At 41.1% G+C, this 21,917-nt stretch overlaps 1 protein-coding gene across 1 annotated transcript in view; it reads left to right on the forward strand.

Annotated features, from left to right (window-relative positions):
* SLC6A8 (solute carrier family 6 member 8) overlaps positions 1–20,352 on the forward strand; it is a 78,445-nt gene extending 58,093 nt beyond the window's left edge. The window contains exons 9-13 of the mRNA XM_088481054.1: positions 481–618; positions 3,697–3,799; positions 7,562–7,662; positions 15,784–15,954; positions 17,395–20,352. Of these exons, the coding sequence (XP_088337180.1) occupies positions 481–618; positions 3,697–3,799; positions 7,562–7,662; positions 15,784–15,954; positions 17,395–17,532 (651 nt within the window). The 3' untranslated portion in view covers positions 17,533–20,352. The remainder of the gene's footprint in view (positions 1–480; positions 619–3,696; positions 3,800–7,561; positions 7,663–15,783; positions 15,955–17,394) is intronic.
* Positions 20,353–21,917: the final 1,565 nt, after the last annotated feature.

The following is a 21,917-nucleotide window of genomic DNA, read 5'->3' on the forward strand; positions in this document are numbered from 1 at the left end:
ACACGTTAATTGTCTACTTTTAGAGTTAACATTTTTTAAGCACTAATTGCAATACACACAGAAGAAAAACCAGTCTGATCTGTAGGGGTATCTTTACTAAAGGTCGATTTTAATCGATTTTAAATCGTTCAAAATCGATTAACATCAATGTTGTGTTTCTGGGGCTAAATCACACATTTACTAACAGACAATTTTTTATTTAGTTTTTTAAGTATTGGTAAATGTGTGATTTAGCCCCAGAAGCACAACATCGATGTTGATCGATTTTGAACGATTAAAAATCAATTAAAATCGACCTTTAGTAAGTATACCCCCTTACAGAGCCTTATTAACTTTCCATGTATGTGTATCCATATGTGATTTTACTGCCCTGAGACACCTGGCTCCTGTATACCATTAGTGTACTGGTTTCTAGTGCAGAGAACATTCTGTATAATGCAACTTGTTCAGTACTGAAAATAGCTTTATATCTCATTACAGTTTGTAGGAGTGGAGGGATTCATTACCGCCATCCTGGACCTACTGCCAGTCCGCTATTATTTCCGCTTCCAGCGAGAGATAGCTGTGGCAATTTGCTGTACGGTCATGTTCCTCATTGACCTTTCCATGTTGACAGAGGTGGGGTAACACAAGATGTCTATGTTTTATCTTCATATGATTTGTATTCATTGACTGTACAGTGCTTTCAAAATAAACCAAGGGTCTGTCTTTTCAGTACAATCACATAAGAGTGATCAGCCAATTGCAATAGGTATGTCCTGCCTTTGGCATTATACTTATATAAAGTGACCCACTATTTTCAAATAGGATTTTATTTGCAGATAGTATTGCTGCAGTGCAGGCTTTCAGTCTACATAAAATCTATTGCAGTCAAGCTACAGGTTGGCTTTCCCCCTATCCGCAATTCCAAAAACTGAAATGCTCCAAAAACCAAAAGCTTTTGAGCGCCTTGACAGTGACCTCATGTGACGGGTCAAAAACGCAGGTGCACAGCAGACAGCACTCCCAGGGGAAAAGAGTCAGCTGCAATACAGACACCGACATGACACCTGACCTCATGTGACAGGTTTCGGTCATAACACATTTACGAGGCAAAACAAAGTTGGTTTTGCCTTTTTTTTTTTTTTTTTTTTTTTTTTTTTAATAATTTTTATTAGAATTTTTTCAAAAATAAGGTAAATTAAAGTGGGTACAGAAAAAAGAAAAGGAAATACAAAGGGGAGGGGGAAGCATTTGCATTACAATATAATTACATAACATAGCATGTAATTCAGAACAAAGGAAATATAATTTTCACAAATCGACTGGAATATACAAATTTTTTGTAGAATTTTAAATTCCAAGAAAACCATTTCATCAATGGCGAATTAGCAGAATTGGAATAGGGTCAATTTAACGTTTCCATTAGGAAACTATAATTTAATTTAGATATAATTAACTGAAAAGGAGAAAGTTTATTTTGTTTCCAGAATTGGGCTATGGCAGTATTAGTGGAAATAAAAATATGGGTTATAAAATATCTATGATATTTTGGGATATTATCTGTAAATATATGCAGGAGAGCAATGGCAGGTGTTAAAGAAATTTGAAGACCAGTGACTTGTAGTAACAAATTTTCTACCTCAAACCATAGATGGCGAATAATTGGACAATCCCAGAAAATATGTATCAATTCACCAATTTGGCCACAACCCCTGCAACATAAATTAGACTGAAGAATAAATCTTGTGCATTCTAGCTGGAGTTAAATATATATGATAAAATAATTTAATGAATATTTCAACATGTGAAGTACATGTGGACATCTTAAAAACAGACAAAAATATTTGGTTCCAAACATATTTGTAGGTTATGTTCCCATTGTAAATTAAATTTTGTTTTATCTGGTAAATCCACTGGGAGGAGTAAGGAATACCAGTAAGAAATACCTCTCTTTCGAGAGGGTAAGGAGATACCAGATAAAATACATGTAGGAATTTTAAATTTTTTTATTGTCACCCGTCCCTGCAACTCGCAGGCTATTAAATAAGAGCCTAAGAGGCCTATTTATCAAGCATTTTTTCATAAAATATATATATTGTTGCTATGTACTATTAGCCTAATGCAGGAGATTTCACAGAAATCTCCGGCAGATCGCTAATTAGCACTGCAGATTGTAGTTCCCATTAAAATGAATGGGTAATACAGTCTGACCCCCATTGGCCCAGTTAGTTTGTGCCATCGTCAGGGATCTTATGAGCCTCTGCCTGGGTCCGGAATCTGGCACTGTGCGTACGCGCAGTGTCAGATTCCTACGGAGGAGTCTTTTGAAAAAGTAAAATATCCCCGAGATGTAACTCGCAGGGACAGCGGTACTCACAAATTTTGCACGTAGCCAAAATACTTTACTAAAAACGAAAAAGTCTGTGAAGATAGGGACTGAGAATAATTGCAGCACAGCCGCGATTATTAGTACATAGGCTCCTAAGCATAGATACTGACATTCTGGCTGCCCCTTCCGGGAGGGGGCAGCCAGATAGGCAAAATCAGGGGGCATGTGGGTGGAATGGGGGCGTGGCCGTGCGAGCGCGTTTTTGACCTCGCCCCCGCTACACAATGTCGAGATTTTTGACATTGTGCAGCAGGGGGCTGGAAAAAATGATGCAATTCAACGTGAATCGCGTCACTGACCCCCCCGCTGCGGGGGATTCTCATACAATCGCAGGGGTGGTGGGGACAGGTGGGTTCGGCGGCTGCCGGGAGGCTTGCCTGCCTTTCCGGGGGGCCGGGAGTGGCACCCGATTTTCGGGAGGCTCCCGGCCAAATTGGGAGGGGGGCCAAGTATGCTCCTAAGTCTTTGTTATTAAAGAAGCATCCAATGTAAGGTTCATAAAAAAGTCATTTATTTACATATATATATATATATATATATATATATATCAGTGCTGGGAGCATGTCTAACCTCTGTGAGCCAGGAACATGTTTGACTGCGGCAAAGCTGCACTTTAACTAGCGACAATGGAGAGCAGAGAACCACGTAACTTATTGTCCTCCTTGTTCACACTTTAACACGTGCTTAGGGGTAAATTTACTAAGATGGGAGTTCTATTAAGAAGTGATGTTGCCCATAGCAACCAATCAGATTCCAGGTATTATCTTCTAGAAGGTGCTAGATAAATGAGAAGTAAAATCTGATTGGTTGCTATGGGCAACATCACTTCTTAATAGACCTCCCATCTTAATGAATTTACCCCTTAATGTCAGGGGACTGAAAACGGAGCAGGTTCCCAAGAAACCGAGTTTATTATGGGAAACAAGACTCTCTGTGGCTGCTCTGTTTTGTCAGCGGTTTGATTGTGGCTAGTGCACTGCAGCCAAATACTTTTACTGTGCTGATACGTGAATACAGCATACAGTGGTATACTGCAGATCTCTCCAATGATATACTGTACATAACCCTGGTGCTTCTGGGACATGAACTTTTTATGACTCGAGTAATAAAGAGTAACAATCATTGTGGAGTGTATTGTTTAAAAGTCATATACAGCAGGATGCTTATCTGATCATGGCTTTTCTTGTAAATTGCATTTCACAACTGTTTCATTTTAGTTATTTCAGCAAATATAAAACAAAAGTCAAAGAAGGAAGTCATTGTAGGGATAATTACTGTGACCATTCACTACACATAATATCTCACGTATGCTGTTCTCTCCTCAGGGTGGGATGTATGTTTTCCAGCTGTTTGACTATTACTCTGCCAGTGGAATGACTCTCCTGTGGCAGACATTTTGGCAGTGTGTGGTCATAGCCTGGGTGTATGGTAAGTCAGTGCTCATCACGCCAAGAGTTTTAATCAGATATTTCTTGAGGTCATAAGTTAACTTAGAGCAAAGAAAATCCTTCCTCTTGTCCTTCAGTCACCTCACTCTTCTCTCCACTGTCATGTGTGCAGGAGGAAGAGCAGTGACACACTAAGCACCTGCACTTCCTCTTACAGTCATTGCATTATCTATATGGGACAGTACGTGTTGAGGTGCCAGGGAGGGAGCAAAAACATCCTCTTGTACATCCTTTGACAGTCACATGCTCCTAATGTAATGCTGGGAGGGAACACACAGCTGACCGCTGTCATGCTACATTCCCTGCTGCAATTATTCAGGGACGTGGACCTGGGCAGCAGAGGAAGGGAAGTAAGGCCAGACTAGGGGACTTGGTGGGGATGTGAGAACTATGGGCCTCATTTATTAACGAGTTTTATCATTACCAACGAGTGATAAAACTATGATAATGGTGCTCCAGCCAATCAGCTCCCAACTGTTATCTGTTTGAAAAATGACAGTTAGAAGCTGATTGGCTGGAGCACCATTCTGTCATACCTAGCGCCTAATGGGAAGACTAGTCCTAAAGGTACCCCGTATGTTAGGGGCCCTTTGCCTGAATGTAAACATGTACCTCTATTATTCCATCACAATGTTTACAAATCCGACATACCGCCTTGCCCCACGGATGCTTATTTTAAGCGTGCACATGCCAATTGTGGTTGGTACAAGTTTGAAAAGTGAAGCTGACATAGGGGTCTAGTTACTAAGCAGTGTTAGGAGACAGAGTGAAAAGTGATAAGGTGCCAGCCAATCCGCTCCCAACTGTCATCTCACAGGCTGTGTTTGAAAAATGATAGTTAGGAGCTGATTGGCTGGCACCTTATCACTTTCCACTCTGTCTCCTAACACTGCTTAGTAAATAGACCCCATAATTTCTTCCTATAATCCACAATCCAAAACCCCTTGCGCACATGAAAAATGTGGACGCAGCCTATAGAGATCTGATTGTGGATACGCCTTCAGATCTAGGTCTGTCAGGACGTGGGTCTTACTGTTTTGGAGTGTGACAATCCCATAATTAACAGTAAACTTGCAACACTGTTTCCAAGATAAAGTCACGTCTCCTCGCCGCATTGTCATTGAGTTCTGTGGTGATTAGTCTCTCCGTTTGTTCACAGATGGTTCTTCACTCAAAGATATAAATTAGATTTGTAGCTATTTATTTGACATGACATGAAATCGCAGGTGAAATGTTGCATAATTGCCTTACATCTTATCTAGATTAAGCTCTTCATATGGATGAGAAGAGACCTCTACAGACAGAAATTGGTATCGCACCCCACTGCATTAACTGTTTATTCAAGGGTTTCCTCTGACCTTTTACCATAAAGGGGTAGCTCATGTACAAAGTGGAGAGAGATAAAATAGCAACCAATCAGATCCTAACTGCCATTTTTCAAACACAGCCTGTAAAATTATAGGAGCTGACTGATTGGTACTTTATCTCTTTCCAAGGCTTAGTACATCTCCCCCAAAGTATCTTGTAGTGTGTCCGAAAAAAAACAACTTACCAATGACCCCTAAACTATGTGCATTTCTACCAATTACCATCTATATTATGTGTGAATGTGTAGAAAGTACCCTGCAATGCAGGGTTATACAACCTATGACTTTCAAGCTGCTGTGGAACTAAAAGTACCAGCTTGTCCTCTTATATTGAGTGGGCAGAACATGCTGGGACTTTTAGTTCACAAGATCTCTAAGGTGTGCAATTTCCTGATTTCAGTACATGTTTAATAAATACCCACTCTGATTTATATTGCATATACTTTAATTATCACTGATACAATACAGTGATTTTAAGTTCAGTGCAACACAATGAAGAACCACTTAAATGTTTTTTTTCTAAACTTGACCATATCTTTTACCATATCCCACCGTTGTCCACTGTCCTCTCTCACTCGGTTAAAATACAAGAATCATTTTGAACAGATTCACCACGACGCACCTGTCTTTTTGTAATTTAGAGCTATGATATGTAGCAATGAAAGCTCCTGATATCCCGCAAACCCTTCAGAGGCAGATGCAGGCAGTGGAGCTTGAAAGGCTGCTGGCTGTAATCCAGAGCATGCGCTCTTACACCCAGCCTTAATATAGCCTTGTCCTTGGGATTTGCTGAGCAGCCGATATGCCGCAGAGCATCTCCCTGACTGCTTCTGCAATGGGAGCTCGGTCACACTTGGTGCACCAGATCTGCTGTACAGAGAAAGCGCTCACCTATATAATGCGTATGCTGGCAGTTTTATACTTTACTTCCAAAGCTTACTGCACAATGTACAACTGCTGTCCTGTAACCTTTCATTAATAACATTAACACTGGCAGTTACTTGTGGAGGAGAGATGTACAGATATGTGAGAGCGGTAATGGGATCAAAAGGTCTTTTATATAGATTACTCACTACTAATAATTCTCACATGGTGACTGGATCAATATATTAAAAGTAACATTATATATAATCTACTATTAACACACACAAAAAAAAAAATAGATAGATATATAATCCCATAATATAACAGATCTTGGGGGAGATGTCCTAAGCCAGTGTTGGCTAACCTTGACACTTCAGCTGTTGTGGAACTATATATCCCAGCATGCCCTGCCACAGTTTTAGCATGCCCTAATAGCAAAACTGTAGCAGTGCATGCTTGGTTATGTAGTTCCATAACAGCTGGAGTGTCAAGGTTAGCCAACACTGTCCTAAGCCTTGGATAGTGATAAAGTGGAGAGAAATAAAGTACAAACCAATCAGCTCCTAACTGCCATGCCATATCATCCCTTTAATTCGGGACATATGTGAATTACACAGTGGCTGATTAAAACCAGGTGAAATGGAGACTTGAAGTCAGCCAGCCACAGAGTCTGTGTAATTCATACCTGTCCCGAATTAAAGGGATGATATAACAAGCCTATCTATAAATACCTCACAAATGATATATGCTGCAGAGAGATAAGGCTGTTGGCACTGTGCGCTCACTACACAAATAGTTGGACATAGAATAAGACAATGCATAGACTGAGTCACAACCTTCACACCACAGCCGTTTCTTCAGGCGACATTGACAAAAACAAATGCTGGGAAGATGGAAAGTAAGAACTAAGGCCCTCATTCAGAGCCGTACGCTCTGAGCAGAGCGCACGCTCTGAATGAGGGCCGCCCTCCATAAAAATGGAGCGTCCTCCTGGACGCTCGTATAGCTGTGGGTCACCACCCACAGCCTATACGAGCGTGCAGTTTGATGGTCGTGACCATCGCGACCATCGAAACTGCGAGCCGGAGCCTGCGGTTGAGGTTTTCAACCGCAAGCCCCGGAGTGATTTTGGCTCTATCAGAGCCAAAATCACTCCCACTGACATCACTAGTGATGTCAGTGGGCCGGCTTCTGACGGGAGGCGTTCCCGTGGGAACGCCCCCGTCAGGGAGGCACGCCCCCGGCACGCCCACCAAAGGGGGCATCCTGTCAATCAAAATCGACAGCACGCCCTCTTTGATCAGACACAACGAGCGAAGGACTTTCCTTCGCTCGTCGCGTCTGGCGCATGCGCACAACGGAGCTCCCTCCGTCGTGCGCATGCTCAGTGCAGAACATCGACCCACTTGCGAGCGGACAGCCGCTCGCGAGTGGGTCTGAATCAGGGCCTAAGAATGCTAAGAGAATAGCAGATGATCTACCATTGCTGACCTCTCGTCTCATCTCTCCAGGTGCTGACAGATTCATGGATGATATCGCTCGTATGATTGGTTACCGTCCTTTCCCTTGGATGAAGTGGTGCTGGTCTGTGATTACTCCTTTCGTCTGCATGGTAAGACTCAGTCTTCCTTTATAATGACTAGTGTGGCCACGGCACAAAGTTTGCTCACCCAGGGGTCTATTCATCAAGAGTGACGATGTTGCCCAGAATATTATCGGGCAACATCGTCACGCGTTTTTATCAATTATGATTATTGATGACTGCTATTCAGCAATATTTTGTGCAGGGACAGAATAGCAGTCATCAATGGTCTGTAACACGCTGTCTGTAACAGGGTCTGTAACACGCTGTCCCTGCGATGTCACAGAAGGCATTGTTGATTCCGAAAATAATCCCTTCTGTATGTTCTTCTGCACATGCTCAGTCATACGCTCGGGAACAGTCTCTGTCCCTGCATGCGGTGGCCGCCAGTGGGGTAAGTAGATCTCCAGCCTGTCCAAATTGATTGACATGTGTATACAGGCTTTATATTAGTCTGTATACATGTATATTTATATGCTTTTATATTTAACATTTATATATAAATGTTAAATATAATCACAGGTAAATATAAATGTATACAGGCTAGTATAAAGCCTTTATTAACATGTCAATCAATTTAGGCAGGTTTAACATGATCTAGTTGGACTTACCTGTCGGCGGTCACCGGAAAGCAGGCACGGAGACTGGGCGGATTTACAAGATGCTGCAGGGACTTATGGGAAAATTTCCCTCTGTCCCTGCAGTTTTCAGGATATTTAAGTATTTTCTTCATATAACACCATTCTGAGATGGCGTTATATAAAGTAATGATTTTTCGAGTGATTTAACACTTTTTGCTTAGCTGAATAGCAAAAGGCGTTAAAGCAATGTAGGGATCAATGGCCAATCCATACAGTGCGGTACTCTGCGAGCAGGGAATTAATGGAGAAGATAATTGCTTTATCTTCTCCATTATCCCATTGCTGAATAGGGGATTTACATAAAAAATACGGAAATCATAGTTTCCGCATTTTTTATGTAAAATAAATCATTGCTGAATAGACCCCGTAGTGCAAAAATAGGGTATATGCATGGGAGATCCGTACACTCTATCTGATATAATAGATATCACATGATCTCTTCCCCTACCACTGGCGATCCTGTCACCTCCGTTAGATTATTACAGCAAAGCTCAGAGCTTCTGTTGGATAGTAAATGCAGTGCTACCCTCAGTAACTTTACATTGGCTGATCCAATAAGATTATTAACCTTATTCCAAAACCATATGTCACCAAGGCTGTTGTATTTTGCCTTTGTCTCTTCCTGAAGCATGCTACTGTGTCCCTCTTGTCTAATGGTAACCGAGTATTGTACTGATATTATTGGGGTAAATGCAGACAATGTAAAAGTCTTTAGTTTCTCTTGGCTCTAGATATGCCTGTACGATATTACTGATGTATTCCCCTGACAGCTGCTTCACTGAGCGCCTGTGTCTCAGCTAACAGCTGCCCGCGTGGACATCCGGACTAATCTCCGTCATGGCCACCATGATTTACAGCATAGTAATGTACAGTAAGATCTAAGTTACATGAAGCTCTAGAACTTAGTCATATTCATGTAATACATATTTTTCTTCTGTCAGAGGCTTCCAGTGGCTTCAGCTGGCAGAGATGCCAGCCCATTTAGTTATAGTAAACCAGTTTACTCTGACATCGTAGTAAGTCCGGCCAAGCATACAGCTATCATGTTTCATCAGTAAATATGATCCACTCATACTGAAATTTATGGAATAGGATGGACATTCCACCGAGCCGGTGAGACACATCGGCAAATGGATTGTGTCAGCCGACCGGACAAGAAAGTTTCCTTCAGTCATACTGAATCTGGTCCTATCAACACAAATTTGTTATATTTTTGGCCACATATGTGGCTAGCTATTAGGCGATTGTGCCAAATGAAAATAGATTATGTCACTGTGTGTCTTTATGAACTCAGAGCTCATCTAGATGGTCTCTCACTATGTAAACTGCATGCCGAGAAGGGGTATACTTACTAAAAGTTGATTTTTTTAACTTGAATTTTTTTTATTAAACCTATTGAAGTTACAATCAGATCCATCAACCAGAAATATACAGTCAGGTGCATAAATATTGGGACACTGACAGAATTTTCATATTTTGGCCTCTATTCACCACCACAATGGCTTTGAAATGAAACAAACAAGATGTGCTTTAACTGCAGACTTTCAGATTTAATTTGAGGGTAATTACATCCAAATCAGGTGCACGGTGTAGGAATTACAACGGTTTCTATATGTGCCTCCCACTTTTTAAGGGGCCAAAAGTAATGGGACTATCAACTCAAAAGCTATTTCATGGACAGGTGTGGGCTATTCCCTCGTTAGTTCATTATCAATTAAGCAGGTAAAAGGTCTGGAGTTGATTCTAGGTGTGACATTTGCATTTGGAATAAGTTGCTGTCGACTCTCAATATGAGATCCAAAGAGCTGTCACTATCAGTGAAGCAAGCCATCATTAGGCTGAAAAATCCAAACAAACCCATCAGAGAGATGGCAAAAACATTAGGTGTGGCCAAATCAACTGTTTGGAACATTCTTAAAAAGAAAGAACGCACCGGAGAGCTCAGCAACACCAAAAGACCCGGAAGACCACGGAAAACAACTGTGGTGGATGACAGAAGAATTCTTTCCCTGGTGAAGAAAAACCCCTTCAACAGTTGGCCAAATCAAGAACACTCTCCAGGAGGTAGGTGTATATGTGTCAAACTCAACAATCAAGAGAAGACTTCACAAGAGTGAATATAGAGGGTTCACCACAAGATGTAAACCATTGGTGAGCCACAAAAACAGGAAGACCAGATTAGAGTTTGCCAAACAACATCTAAAAAAGCCATTACAGTTCTGGAACAACATCCTATGGACAGATGAGACAAAGATCAACTTGTACCAGAGTGATGGGAAGAGAAGAGAAGAGTATGGAGAAGGAAAGGAACTGCTCATGATCCAAAACATACCACCTCATCAGTGAAGCATGGTGGTGGTAGTGTCATGGCGTGGGCATGCATGGCTGCCAATGGAACTGGTTCCCTTGTATTTATTGTTGATGTGACTGCTGACAATAGCAGCAGAATGAATTCTGAAGTGTTTCGAGCAATATTATATACTAATTTTCAGTCAAATACTTCAGAACTCATTGGACGGCGCTTCACAGTGCAGATGGACAATGACCCGAAGCATACTGCAAAAGCAACCAAAGAGTTTTTTAAGGCTAAAAAGTGGAATGTTATGCAATGGCCAAGTCAATCCCCTGACCTGACTCCGACTGAGCATGCATTTCACTTGATGAAGACAAAACTGAAGGGAAAATGCCCCAAGAACAAGCAGGAACTGAAGACATTTGCAGTAGAGGCCTGGCAGAGCATCACCAGGGATGAAACCCAGCGTCTGGTGATGTCTATGCGTTCCAGACTTCAGGTTGTAATTGCCTGCAAAGGATTTGCAACAAAGTATTAAAAAGTGAAAGTTAGATTTAGGATTGTTTAGTTTGTCCCATTACTTTTGGCCCCTTAAAAAGTGGGAGGCACATATAGAAACTGTTGTAATTCCTACACCGTTCACCTGATTTGGATGTAATTACCCTCAAATTAAATCTGAAAGTCTGCAGTTAAAGCACATCTTGTTTGTTTCATTTCAAAGCCATTGTGGTGGTAAATAGAGGCCAAAATATGAAAATGCTGTCAATGTCCCAATATTTATGCATATAAATATAAAACACAAATTAAAATAATAATAAACAACAAATGACAATCTACATATCAATTACAACGACAATACAGTATATAAAAAAATTATAACAAATAAAAGAAAATTACAAAGGGGAGGAAAAGGGGTCAGGGGTACAATCCTGAATCCTTTCATAATAAATACAAAATCCCATATATTTCTGTAAACAAAATCTAAATCAAAAACCTCGGTCATTATAAAATTGCCATTCCTAACACTGACTTCGAAACTACTTACAGGTAGAATAGTATTTAAACCACAAACGCCACTTGGTTAATGGGGAGGTAACAGATTTGGAGTATTTTAAACCAATGGTCTCCATGTCATAACTCCTTTGAACATATCCTACAATCTTTGAAAAACTCTAATAGTGGTAACTTAATACCAATTACTGTATCTATAAGATCGAATACTTCGGACCAGAGCTTTTCAATTTTTGGGCAATACCAGAAAATATGAAGGAGAATGCCTACCTCTCCACATTGTCTCCATCAAAGTTGAGAATATTTACACAAACATTCATGAGTAAGATAAATCCTCTGTACTAATTTAACCAGCATTTCTGAATGATTAACACATTGAGACATTTTAAAAATATTTGAAAGATCTTGTCCCACTCCTCATCAGAAAGGGAAATATGTAAATCATCTTCAAATTTAGCTTGGATTGACAACCTATCTCTTTCGCCCGGAGCTAAAAGAATCTTATACCACACAGAAATAGCACTTTTCAGGGAAGGGGTATGTAAAATGGATAGAATAGAGCAGAAGGACTGATGTGGAGCCAAGTCATTTTTAAAAAGTGATTGGAGGAAATGACAGACACGCAAGTACTTATAAAAGTCGTGGGTAGGGACACCATATTGTGACTGGAGTTGTGAAAAAGGCTTGACACCAGTATGGTCCAAAAGATCAAAAGATTTAGACATCCCTAGATCCAACCAGAGAGACAGGGACAGGTCTGGAATAAATTTAGATACCGCTTTTAGAGATAAATGGGCTGAGGGAAGTTTAATAATTCCTGTAATACCAAGCAACGTATCCCAAACTCGTAGAGAATCTAAAGTGCTTCTTAGTAGAGATCTCGATACCGGTCTATGTCCAGTGTCCAACCAGAAGAGATCCCCTAAAGCAGTGATTCCCAACCTCGGTCCTCAAGGCACACTAACAGTCCTGGTTTTAGTGATATCCATGCTAAAGCACATATGGTTTAATCAAAGTAACTGAGGTACTAATTAAGTTGCCTGTGCTCAAGTATGGCTATCCATAAAACCTGGACTGTTAGTGTGCCTTGAGGACCGTGGTTGGGAACCCCTGCCCTACAGGGATGTCAACAGATTGAGAACGTTCAATATCCACCCAGAGTTTAGGAGAATCGAGAACAAGCCAATCAGATAATTGCGCCAGCAAGCTGGCAAATTGGTAAAATTCCAGGTTGGGTGCAGCAAGATCACCTCTAAGTTTAGACCTGGACATTCGGACATGAGAGAGTCTGGGACGTTTCCTGTTCCAAATAAAAGAGGAGGAAACTGCATAGAATTGATTAAATAAATGGCGGGGCACTATATATGGGATGCCTCTAAAAAGATAAAGTATTTTGGGTAATAGCATCATTTTCACAGCAGCTAACCTGCCCAACCAAGAGATTTCGTAGTTAGTCCACGATTTAGTTAATGTCATAAACTGTTTTAATAAAGCAAGGTAATTACAGTCAATAACCTTGTGAAGGTCTGCGGGAATCTGAACACCCAAATAGTTTAGCGATACAGACTGCTACATATATGTGTATCTAGATTTAAGAGACAGGAGGAGGGATTGATCAATACTAAGGGCCAGAGCCTCCATCTTTGAAGCTTGATAATACAAATTAAATACTTCTGAGTAGCTACGGAGGACAGTATGGATAGCGGGAAGGGAAATTTCTGGATTGGTAACACACAATAACACATCATCCACAAAAAGGCAGATTTTATGATGTGAGGATCCAACTACAATACCCATGATCTGGTCATGAGACCTAATACATTCAGCTAACGGTTCGATAGAAATGGCAAACATTAAAGTAGATAAAGGGCACCCCTGTCTGGTTCCATTAGAAATGGAGAATGGATTGGAAAGAAACCCGTTGCTAAAAATCCTAGCTGAAGGATTTGTATATAGCGCAAGGATTGCCTTGAGGAAGAACCCCTCCAGACCAAATTTAGTGAGGACCGTGAACAAATATAACCAGTGGAGCCTATCAAAGGCTTTTTCAGCATCTAATGATAGTAGAAGCAAGGGAACAGAAGCTTTATCACAATAATTGAGAAGGTTAAAAAAGTATTTCTCGTATTATGGGGGGTTTGTCTGCCCAAAATAAATCCCACTTGATCCTGATTTATGAAAGCAGGAAGAAGGGGGTTAAGTCTATTGGCTAAAATTTTGGCAAATATTTTAATATCAGAATTTAAAAGGGCATTTGGGTTATAATTTTGGGGTCTGGTAGGGTCCTTGCCAGGTTTGAGGATAGTAATAATCCTAGCTTCCAACATTTCACCAGGAAATCCAGCCTGTTTGGTAGAGTCATTATACAATGCTGTAAGGATTGGCCAAAATTCATACCGGAAATTAATATAAAAATGATTAATGAAACCATCTGGGCCAGGGGCCTTATCTCTTGGGAGAGACAAGATGGCTCTCTGGACCTCCTCCACATTCCAGTCTGCACATAGTGCCAACAAATCGTCAGTTGATATTTTAAGAAGATTAAGAGTATCCAGAAAAGAGGCAATGGACAGTTCTGTGGGTTGAGGGGTAGACGGGTCATACTAAAGATTATATAGTTTCTCATAATAAGCCGCAAACTGATTTGCAATATCCCTGGGATTTGAAATCGGGCTACCATGAGGATTAGTTAAAAATTTAATGCGGTTAATGGCATTCTTACCCCTAAGTTTACGCGCTAGCAATTTGCTAGCCCTATTACCCATGGTATACAATTTTTGGTTAATATGGGCTATGGCAGGCTGAACAGTCTGGAGAGAAAGTGTATTGAGTTTCCTACGAGCTTCATCTAATTCAGCTTTAATATGAGCGTCATGAGGATTAGATTTATGTCGAGCTTCCAGACGGATAACCTGGGATCCATATGACACCTGAACTTCTTTAGCGATAACTCTAAGACGTGCTGCTGATTGGATAGATGCTTCTTTCATCACTGCCTTCAAAGCACACCAATGAGTACTAAACGAGGTATCATTAGGAACATTAGTCTGAAGGTAAACTTCAAGAGCATCATGTAATATACGTACTCCTTCTGGTTCTGATAATAAATAGGCTGATAACCACCATGGCCTCAAAGGTGGATTATGGGAAAATGGTGCCCAGTTCCAAACTAGGGGGGCATGATCTGACCAAGTAATGGGGAGCAAAGATATAGTGGATATATTCTGTAGTGCCCATTTATCCAGTGCCAGGATGTTTAACGCGCCATGCATCATATAAATCATATTCTGACATTATCTGGGGAAAAGAAGCTGACAGACCACGTGCAGTTTCAAGGGACTGTTTGGAAATGGTAGAGGTCTTATCAAGACAGGGATCTGGGGCAATATTAAAGTCTCCCATAATAAATAGGCTTCCTTTGCAGATATCCTGAATAATAGTAAAAAGTTTGCGTACAAAACTAATCTGTCTAGAATTAGGGACATATAATGAAGCTAAAGTGACCTCCCAGCTTCCCCAATAAAATTAAATATCTGCCATTCCTATCGGCGATCTTTTTTTCGAGCATAAAAGGGCAGGCAGTGTGTATTAAGATCGCAACCCCATTTCTCTTGAAACGGCCACTAGGGAAATAGCAGGTAGGGTAGGTCTTTTTGAAAAATTGAGGGGGAGCATGGGCTAAAAGTTGATTTTAGTCATTTTAAAATCGATCAACATCGATGTTGTGTTTCTGGGACTAAATCACACTTTACTAATACTTCAAAAAAAATAAAAAATATCTGTTGGTAAATGTGTGATGTAGCCCTAGAAACACAACATCGATGTTGATCGACTTTAAAGCAATCAAAATCAACCCTAAGGAGTCTGAATGTATAGAATTATGCCTATGTATTACTTTCCTGTATGACAGTACCATGTACACAAAGTGTTCCTTCAAGTTTAGCCAATGCCTACTCACAGTGGAAGCCGCCATTTTGTTGGATACAATAATGTTGGCGAGACTGCCGAGGTCTGTCCCCTCATACATTACTGATGCCTTCACTACATGCAGGTGACAGGACTACTGTAAAGTACCATAGAGAAGTGCTGTAAATGCTATAACAGATGTGACACAGATGTACTCGATGTTGTCAGTCAACTATAGTTCTTTTGCAGTGGAAATGAGATCTGTAAGTGTTTTCTGATGACCTACGTTCTTCTTCACAGGCCATATTCATCTTCAACCTAGTGAATTACAAGCCCCTGACGTACAATAAGACCTACACGTACCCGTGGTGGGGTGAGGCCATCGGCTGGTGCTTTGCTATGTTATCCATGCTGTGTGTTCCTGTGACCTTCATCTATAAAATTACACGTGCCAAAGGAACACTGAAAGAAGTACGTGTCCAGGCTTCTCTTGTATTGCAATATAATTGCTTATTTTATGTATTATATCAACGAATGGATCACTTAAAACACATTCATGTTTTCTTTTCATTAGATTTTCTTGTAAATCTGAGAGTTATCTGTGGGTAGAAAAGTAGATGGGGCCTATACAGTAGTAATGGGCAATCTTTAGCTTATAGTACATATGGGCTTTATGCTGTAATGTACCGTTGCTTTGCTTTTGGAACTGAGCGGCACCATATGTAATACTTACATATAACATACCGTGCATCTCTGCTGAAAAATGGTGAAAAACTGAATTCCCCTACCACAGAAGTGGTGGAGAATGTTGGTGCATGTAGGGTGAACTGCACAAAATCCTCTCATAGGGGTCTATTCATCATCCCTTAATGTCTAAAAAAGTAGAAATTAAGGATCGAGGCGATCTGGCCCGAAGTCCCCATACTATTGTATGAGGACAAATTTCATCACGTTTCACAGCTATTTTCAGAGCTTGAATGTGGGAACCTTTGCCATCTTTAGATGGTGTTTGTTCTTGCACCCCTGCACCTTCCCTATGGGAAGGAGCCCCGGCTGCGTAGAAGGATCCCTCCGCCACTGCTCGGCTCCTTCTGCTGGCAGTCGCGCATGCGTGATCCCAATTTCCCTGCAAGTCAGATGCGGTAATGCTAAGGATTCGCGGGGACAGCTGATCTTCAATGTTTATTTGCTCTGGTGCTGAATGTGATTTAGATACTTCATTATAATGAACATAATGAATAGGCCCATAATCTCAGTACCATGGAGCTCCTCTGGGTACGCCCTCTGCTGGATGGCTGTGCAAAGAGATTAGACATAGAAGAAAGAGTAGAAATGCTTTGATCTTTGCTTCATACAGTATATGCCATGGTACATAGACTCCTGGAGCTCTTATGATGCTTAGTCAGAACTTTGCACTCCTTAAAGTCTCCCAGTTGAGCATTTTTCAATCTGGACTTACTAGGACCAAGTTTGCAAGGTCCTCAAAACACCTAATATAAAAGAGTTGCAGACGAAAAAAAAAAGACAGTAAAGCTAATTTACATTTACAACAGTGGAAAACCTGAGAGGGTCCATGATGCCTAAATGCACCTTCTCCACCCCTTTATTAAATATTTTTAATTAAAGCTACATCTTGTTTTTGCATCTGGCCTCATAAGCATGTACACACAGACAAGTTAGCCCTTGATCTCCTCCAATCAGACGATGCAACATTTTGCATCACTGTGGATTCCACCATCTTGGTTGAGAAATCTGTGAGCTCCCACATGAAAGCGGGTGCATTTGTGGGAGCAGAAGTGTGACTTCACAACATTTGCATCATATAAATGAGCAACAGTGTTAATGCTTTGCACTTAGATCACTCTACATCTCCACTCTGTAGCTAATGACCTTGTTGATATTCATTCACAGCGTTGGCAGCATTTGACTGAACCCGTCTGGGGAGCTCATCATTTAGAGTACATGGCACCTGATGCAGATGTCAAGAGCTTGACCAGCATGAGCCCTGTGTCGGATAATAAAGTTATCATCTTCGAGAGTGTTATGTGAAGTGAGCACCCAGCAACTGCAATCCTCCAAGGTTTACTCATGTCCATCTCCATCTTCTCACTGATCTAGAACAGACACTAGTGTCCCAATGCATACATCTCCTCTTACCGATGAGGCAACTTGAAGTTATTGTCCCACATCTTATGAAGCATCTCCTAGCTATGGTGGATGAAACATGAAGAGTAGACGGCTCTCCCAATATCATAAATATGGTCCATATTAAAGCCGATATGTGAATGTACAGACCAAAATTGTAATAGTTAGTTTTTATCCCACTGAATAGGTAGAATGAGATGGTAGATAAGTGGGACGGTAGTTACTTGAAATTCCCTTTCCCCACATCATCATGGTCTGAAATTGAGTACCTGATTGGTTCATTTAAAATAAGACTGTATTTACAATTTGTGGTGTTGCCCTCAACACAACTTGTGGTGTTACTGGAGATGTTGGCAGTTAGACTAGAACATGTTCTTACCGTGCAGCTTTTCAGTGGCTAGTTCTCCAGGAACCGCAGCCAACCTGCTAGTTTGCCTCATTGTAAATACAGAACCGCATGTGGACAATCTCACCAAACCAATGTAAAATTCTCTTCGCCAACAGTTTGCTTAGCAAATAAGCTCTAGATAGCCTCAATGAAGGAGATGCTCAAGGCTGGAGGAATGCAAAGGGAATTCTGATGCCAAATGAATCATGTGGGGACACAGTAAACAGATAACACTGCAACGGCATATTTGCTTTTTAAGGGGTTTTGCCAAATGCTTTTGCGATATCAAAACAAATCCATGTCTTCCTTTGCTACCAGGAACACTCATCCCAAAATATCACTGCAAAACAAATAGCAGGACAGGCACCCACAATGCACTGCAGTGCGGTGCTTGCCAGTGTAAGTAACACTTGTGTTTGAAAGGATTGGTCTGGATTAGTGTTATGACAACAAGAAGTCACATGGTGAATGTAAAACACTAGCGCTGACAGAATTAACCCCTAAAGGCATCATCTTCACCTTGCATTGCCGTGCTTATATCCCTCACCCCATGCAGTAAAGTGGGTTCTAAAGGTCAAGGCCTTTTCACTTGACACATTTGTAATACCCAAATGCATCACTGCAGACAACAGCAAAAGCTGAATTTGCACTTTTTTTTAATTTTATTTTTATCAGTATATGTGTACGTGTTGTTTGTACAGGTGACCCGTAAGGAAACCAAATGTATTAACAGACATGTATAACACTAAATCGCTGCTCGTTCTAGTATCCGTCCCTGCTGAGAAGGGAGAGCTCTGCTGCTATAGGCACTGCTGTGGCGGGTGTCCATTTTGTGCCTCTAGATACAGTGAAATCTATGCATCAACCAAGGCACACATCAGTGTACTGTTTTGCAGTACATCATTTTATGTCTTGCTTACATACTTTTACAATATTTTCTGTCAGGTTGTGTTAAAACGATGTAGGCCCCAAACTGCATCAAAGACCAGGTGGGGTCTACAAGGGAACATAGCCCGAAAACTTACAACATCCCATAAAAAGAAGCCTGACATTGCCTTGAAAATCAATATTCAGTGTTTGAATTTTAATTTAAGCGAAGACTTCCAAATTTATGGTATTGACAAATTATATGCTATGGGGCATGCTGGGAAGTTACGTCATGGTGAGATGCATCATGGGACTCAGGAGACGTTTCCAAAAGAAAAATGCCTGTAGCATTAATTGAATTATATCATTAGTCTTTTCTGGGATTTACTGACAGATAAGTTACACAAATACTCCTAAATCATGATTTTATTTTATTTTTAATTATAAGAGCTAATAATGTACTGGAACCATTTGTGCTTCCCACCCCCAGCAACCTTAAGCAGCAGAATTATTACGCTCATGAGCTTTTAAAAGATGCAAACTTCTAATTTTGTTATAAATATTTTTGTGCCGCAGAAAAACAATGTAATTTTTATTTTATTTTTTGGTGAAAAAAACAAAAAAAAAAACATGTATAGAGAAAAGTTTTTATCAAGAAAAAAAGTAGAAAAGATTGTTATATTTTGTGACTTTTTGAAAGACGAGAGACCCAGTGTTACTTGTGTGTTGTAGATATTGATCTGTATTTTGTAAATCGTTGTGATACAATTTGCAGCAGTAAACATGTGAAGGGATATCTGGTAACTGTGAAATAGGCCCTGACTCAAAGACGACTCTGGGTCGTATTTACTATCTTGGTGGGGCAATCTGCTGGGCTGTGCAGTAACTCACAGCAATCAGATCAGTTCATTTTACTAGTGCAGCTTAGAAAATGAAAGCAAACGTCTGATTGGTTGCTGAGGGTTACAGCACATTTGAAGTGCATTACGCCGTGCTATTGCCCCAGTGATTTATTTGAGCTACTTTTTCCCTTAGGTTAGGGGAAATCATCTTCAGCTGCTTGTGAATGGCGCCTCTCCGTGTTTTCTGCAATCCGCAGTAAATTGTTCATTACAAACAGCTGAAGAGCTCAAATAAATACATAAATTCAGTGCAAATCCCTCAAAAATGTGTACGTTAAAGTAATAGAGTGTATATATGTTATTATGAACAGTTGTAGATAATGTCATCACAAGAGTTGCTGCTAAGAGTACAAGCAATGGAATAATAGAACACTAGTGAAATAGCCTTTCAGCACAACCACAGTGACAGAAGTGAAGAACTGTCACTTAACACCTCATTCACCTTCCTGAAAACTCACTTGAATTTACTTTTTTTACTTCATTATTTACTATTAAAGTGCACCACCTGTCATTTTATGGTCTGCTCCAATATCCATGACAATGCAGCCAATGAAATCAGTATCTGAATATCAGTATCCCTTTTCTGATTTAAATTAATTCATTTTAATCATAGAGTCCAACTGTTTTAAACCTGGGTACACACTAGGTCGGCCCGTCGAGCTATCTGACGATTGGTAAGTGTATACACTATGCTTGCCGACATTCTGGCTGCCCCCTCTGGAAGGGAGCAGCCAGGTCGGCATTGCAGGGGGGCGTGGCTGCTATAGGGGGGTGCGGCCAGACATATTAGCCAACATTTGTGGGCTGAGCAGGGGGGAGTCACGTCATTTTGGCCCTGCCCCCACAGCACAAAGCCGAGATTACTGGCGTTGTGAAGCAGGGGGCGGGGTCATGATGACGCGATTCAGCAAGGGGGTTTTCTATTGTAACCGCGGGGTGGTCCAAAGAGGTCGGCGGCCACCGGGAGGCTTGCCTGCCTTCCCGGGGGGGCCGGGAGGGGCACTCTATTTTTGGGAGGCTCCCGGCCGAATCGGGAGGGTAGGCAAGTATGGTATACACACTTACCAATCGTCTGCCCAATGTGCCAGGCTTGACAGCTCAACTGGGCGGGCATTTGAATTTGCCGACCCAGTTGAGCTGTCAATTACCACCTGGTCTCTGCAGCAAGTGTACGGGCGATCGGTGGGTCTCCTGTACACACCAGCAGATGATATATCAGCCATCTGCTATGCTGCACAGCAGATCAGATATGTCTGTGAACAATGTAATTCACAGACATGTCTGCTGTACACACCCGGCGATGCACTATAGATATATCGCCCGTTCAATGCAATGGGCGATATATCTGTCAGAGTGTACCCAGATTAAGACGTAAGGTCAAAGGCATTGCAGACCTTACTTTAATTCTTTGTTAATGAAGTTTGACATCTATGATATCTATATTTAACGGAATATGCTTTTCTCTTAATATGTAAACAAGTATAACTACATTGATGTAAAACAAAGATTTGCTTTTTAATCACATACATCCCATCCCCTTTAGATGTAGACATCACCACATAGAGGGGCAGATTCGGTTAGGGTAACCTGGGCAGGAAAACCTGGCTTGTGTTTGCAAGCAAAAAAAAAAGATAGTTTTGTCTCCCATAATAACTTGCTATGTGTGTAACTACACCAAAAATGTGCAGCTACTACAACTCTGCCATTACAGTGATACCCCTTTTATACCAGAGCTAAAACCCGGGTTATTGCCTGGTTAACCCGGGTAGCTCCTTGGTGTTAAAGGGACAGGTTTGGATTCCTGGGTCGAGTGACCAGGTAATTCAACCCAGGTAACTTGCAGGGTTTAACACGGGAATGACCCATGAAACCCTGCAGTGTAAACGGCGCGATCCGGGTCATGATGACCTGGAGCGCACCGCATGCCTGCCGATTGGCCGGCTTCAGTGGCGCTTGGAGATGACGTCATCTCCAAGCGTCCACTTCCACGCCGGAAGAGCCGAGTGTAAAAGCGGTATCAGCTGGCTATCATGAATACCTTACTGACATTTTAACAATATGTCTAACACTATAGCAACAAACAAAAATATGTAAATGTATATTTATTGCCTTGTTATACGGCTGAAAGGAAA

Source organism: Taudactylus pleione, unplaced genomic scaffold (genome assembly GCF_031769625.1).
Source record: "Taudactylus pleione unplaced genomic scaffold, aTauple2 ptg000002l, whole genome shotgun sequence".
Taxonomy (NCBI): Eukaryota; Metazoa; Chordata; class Amphibia; order Anura; family Myobatrachidae; genus Taudactylus; species Taudactylus pleione.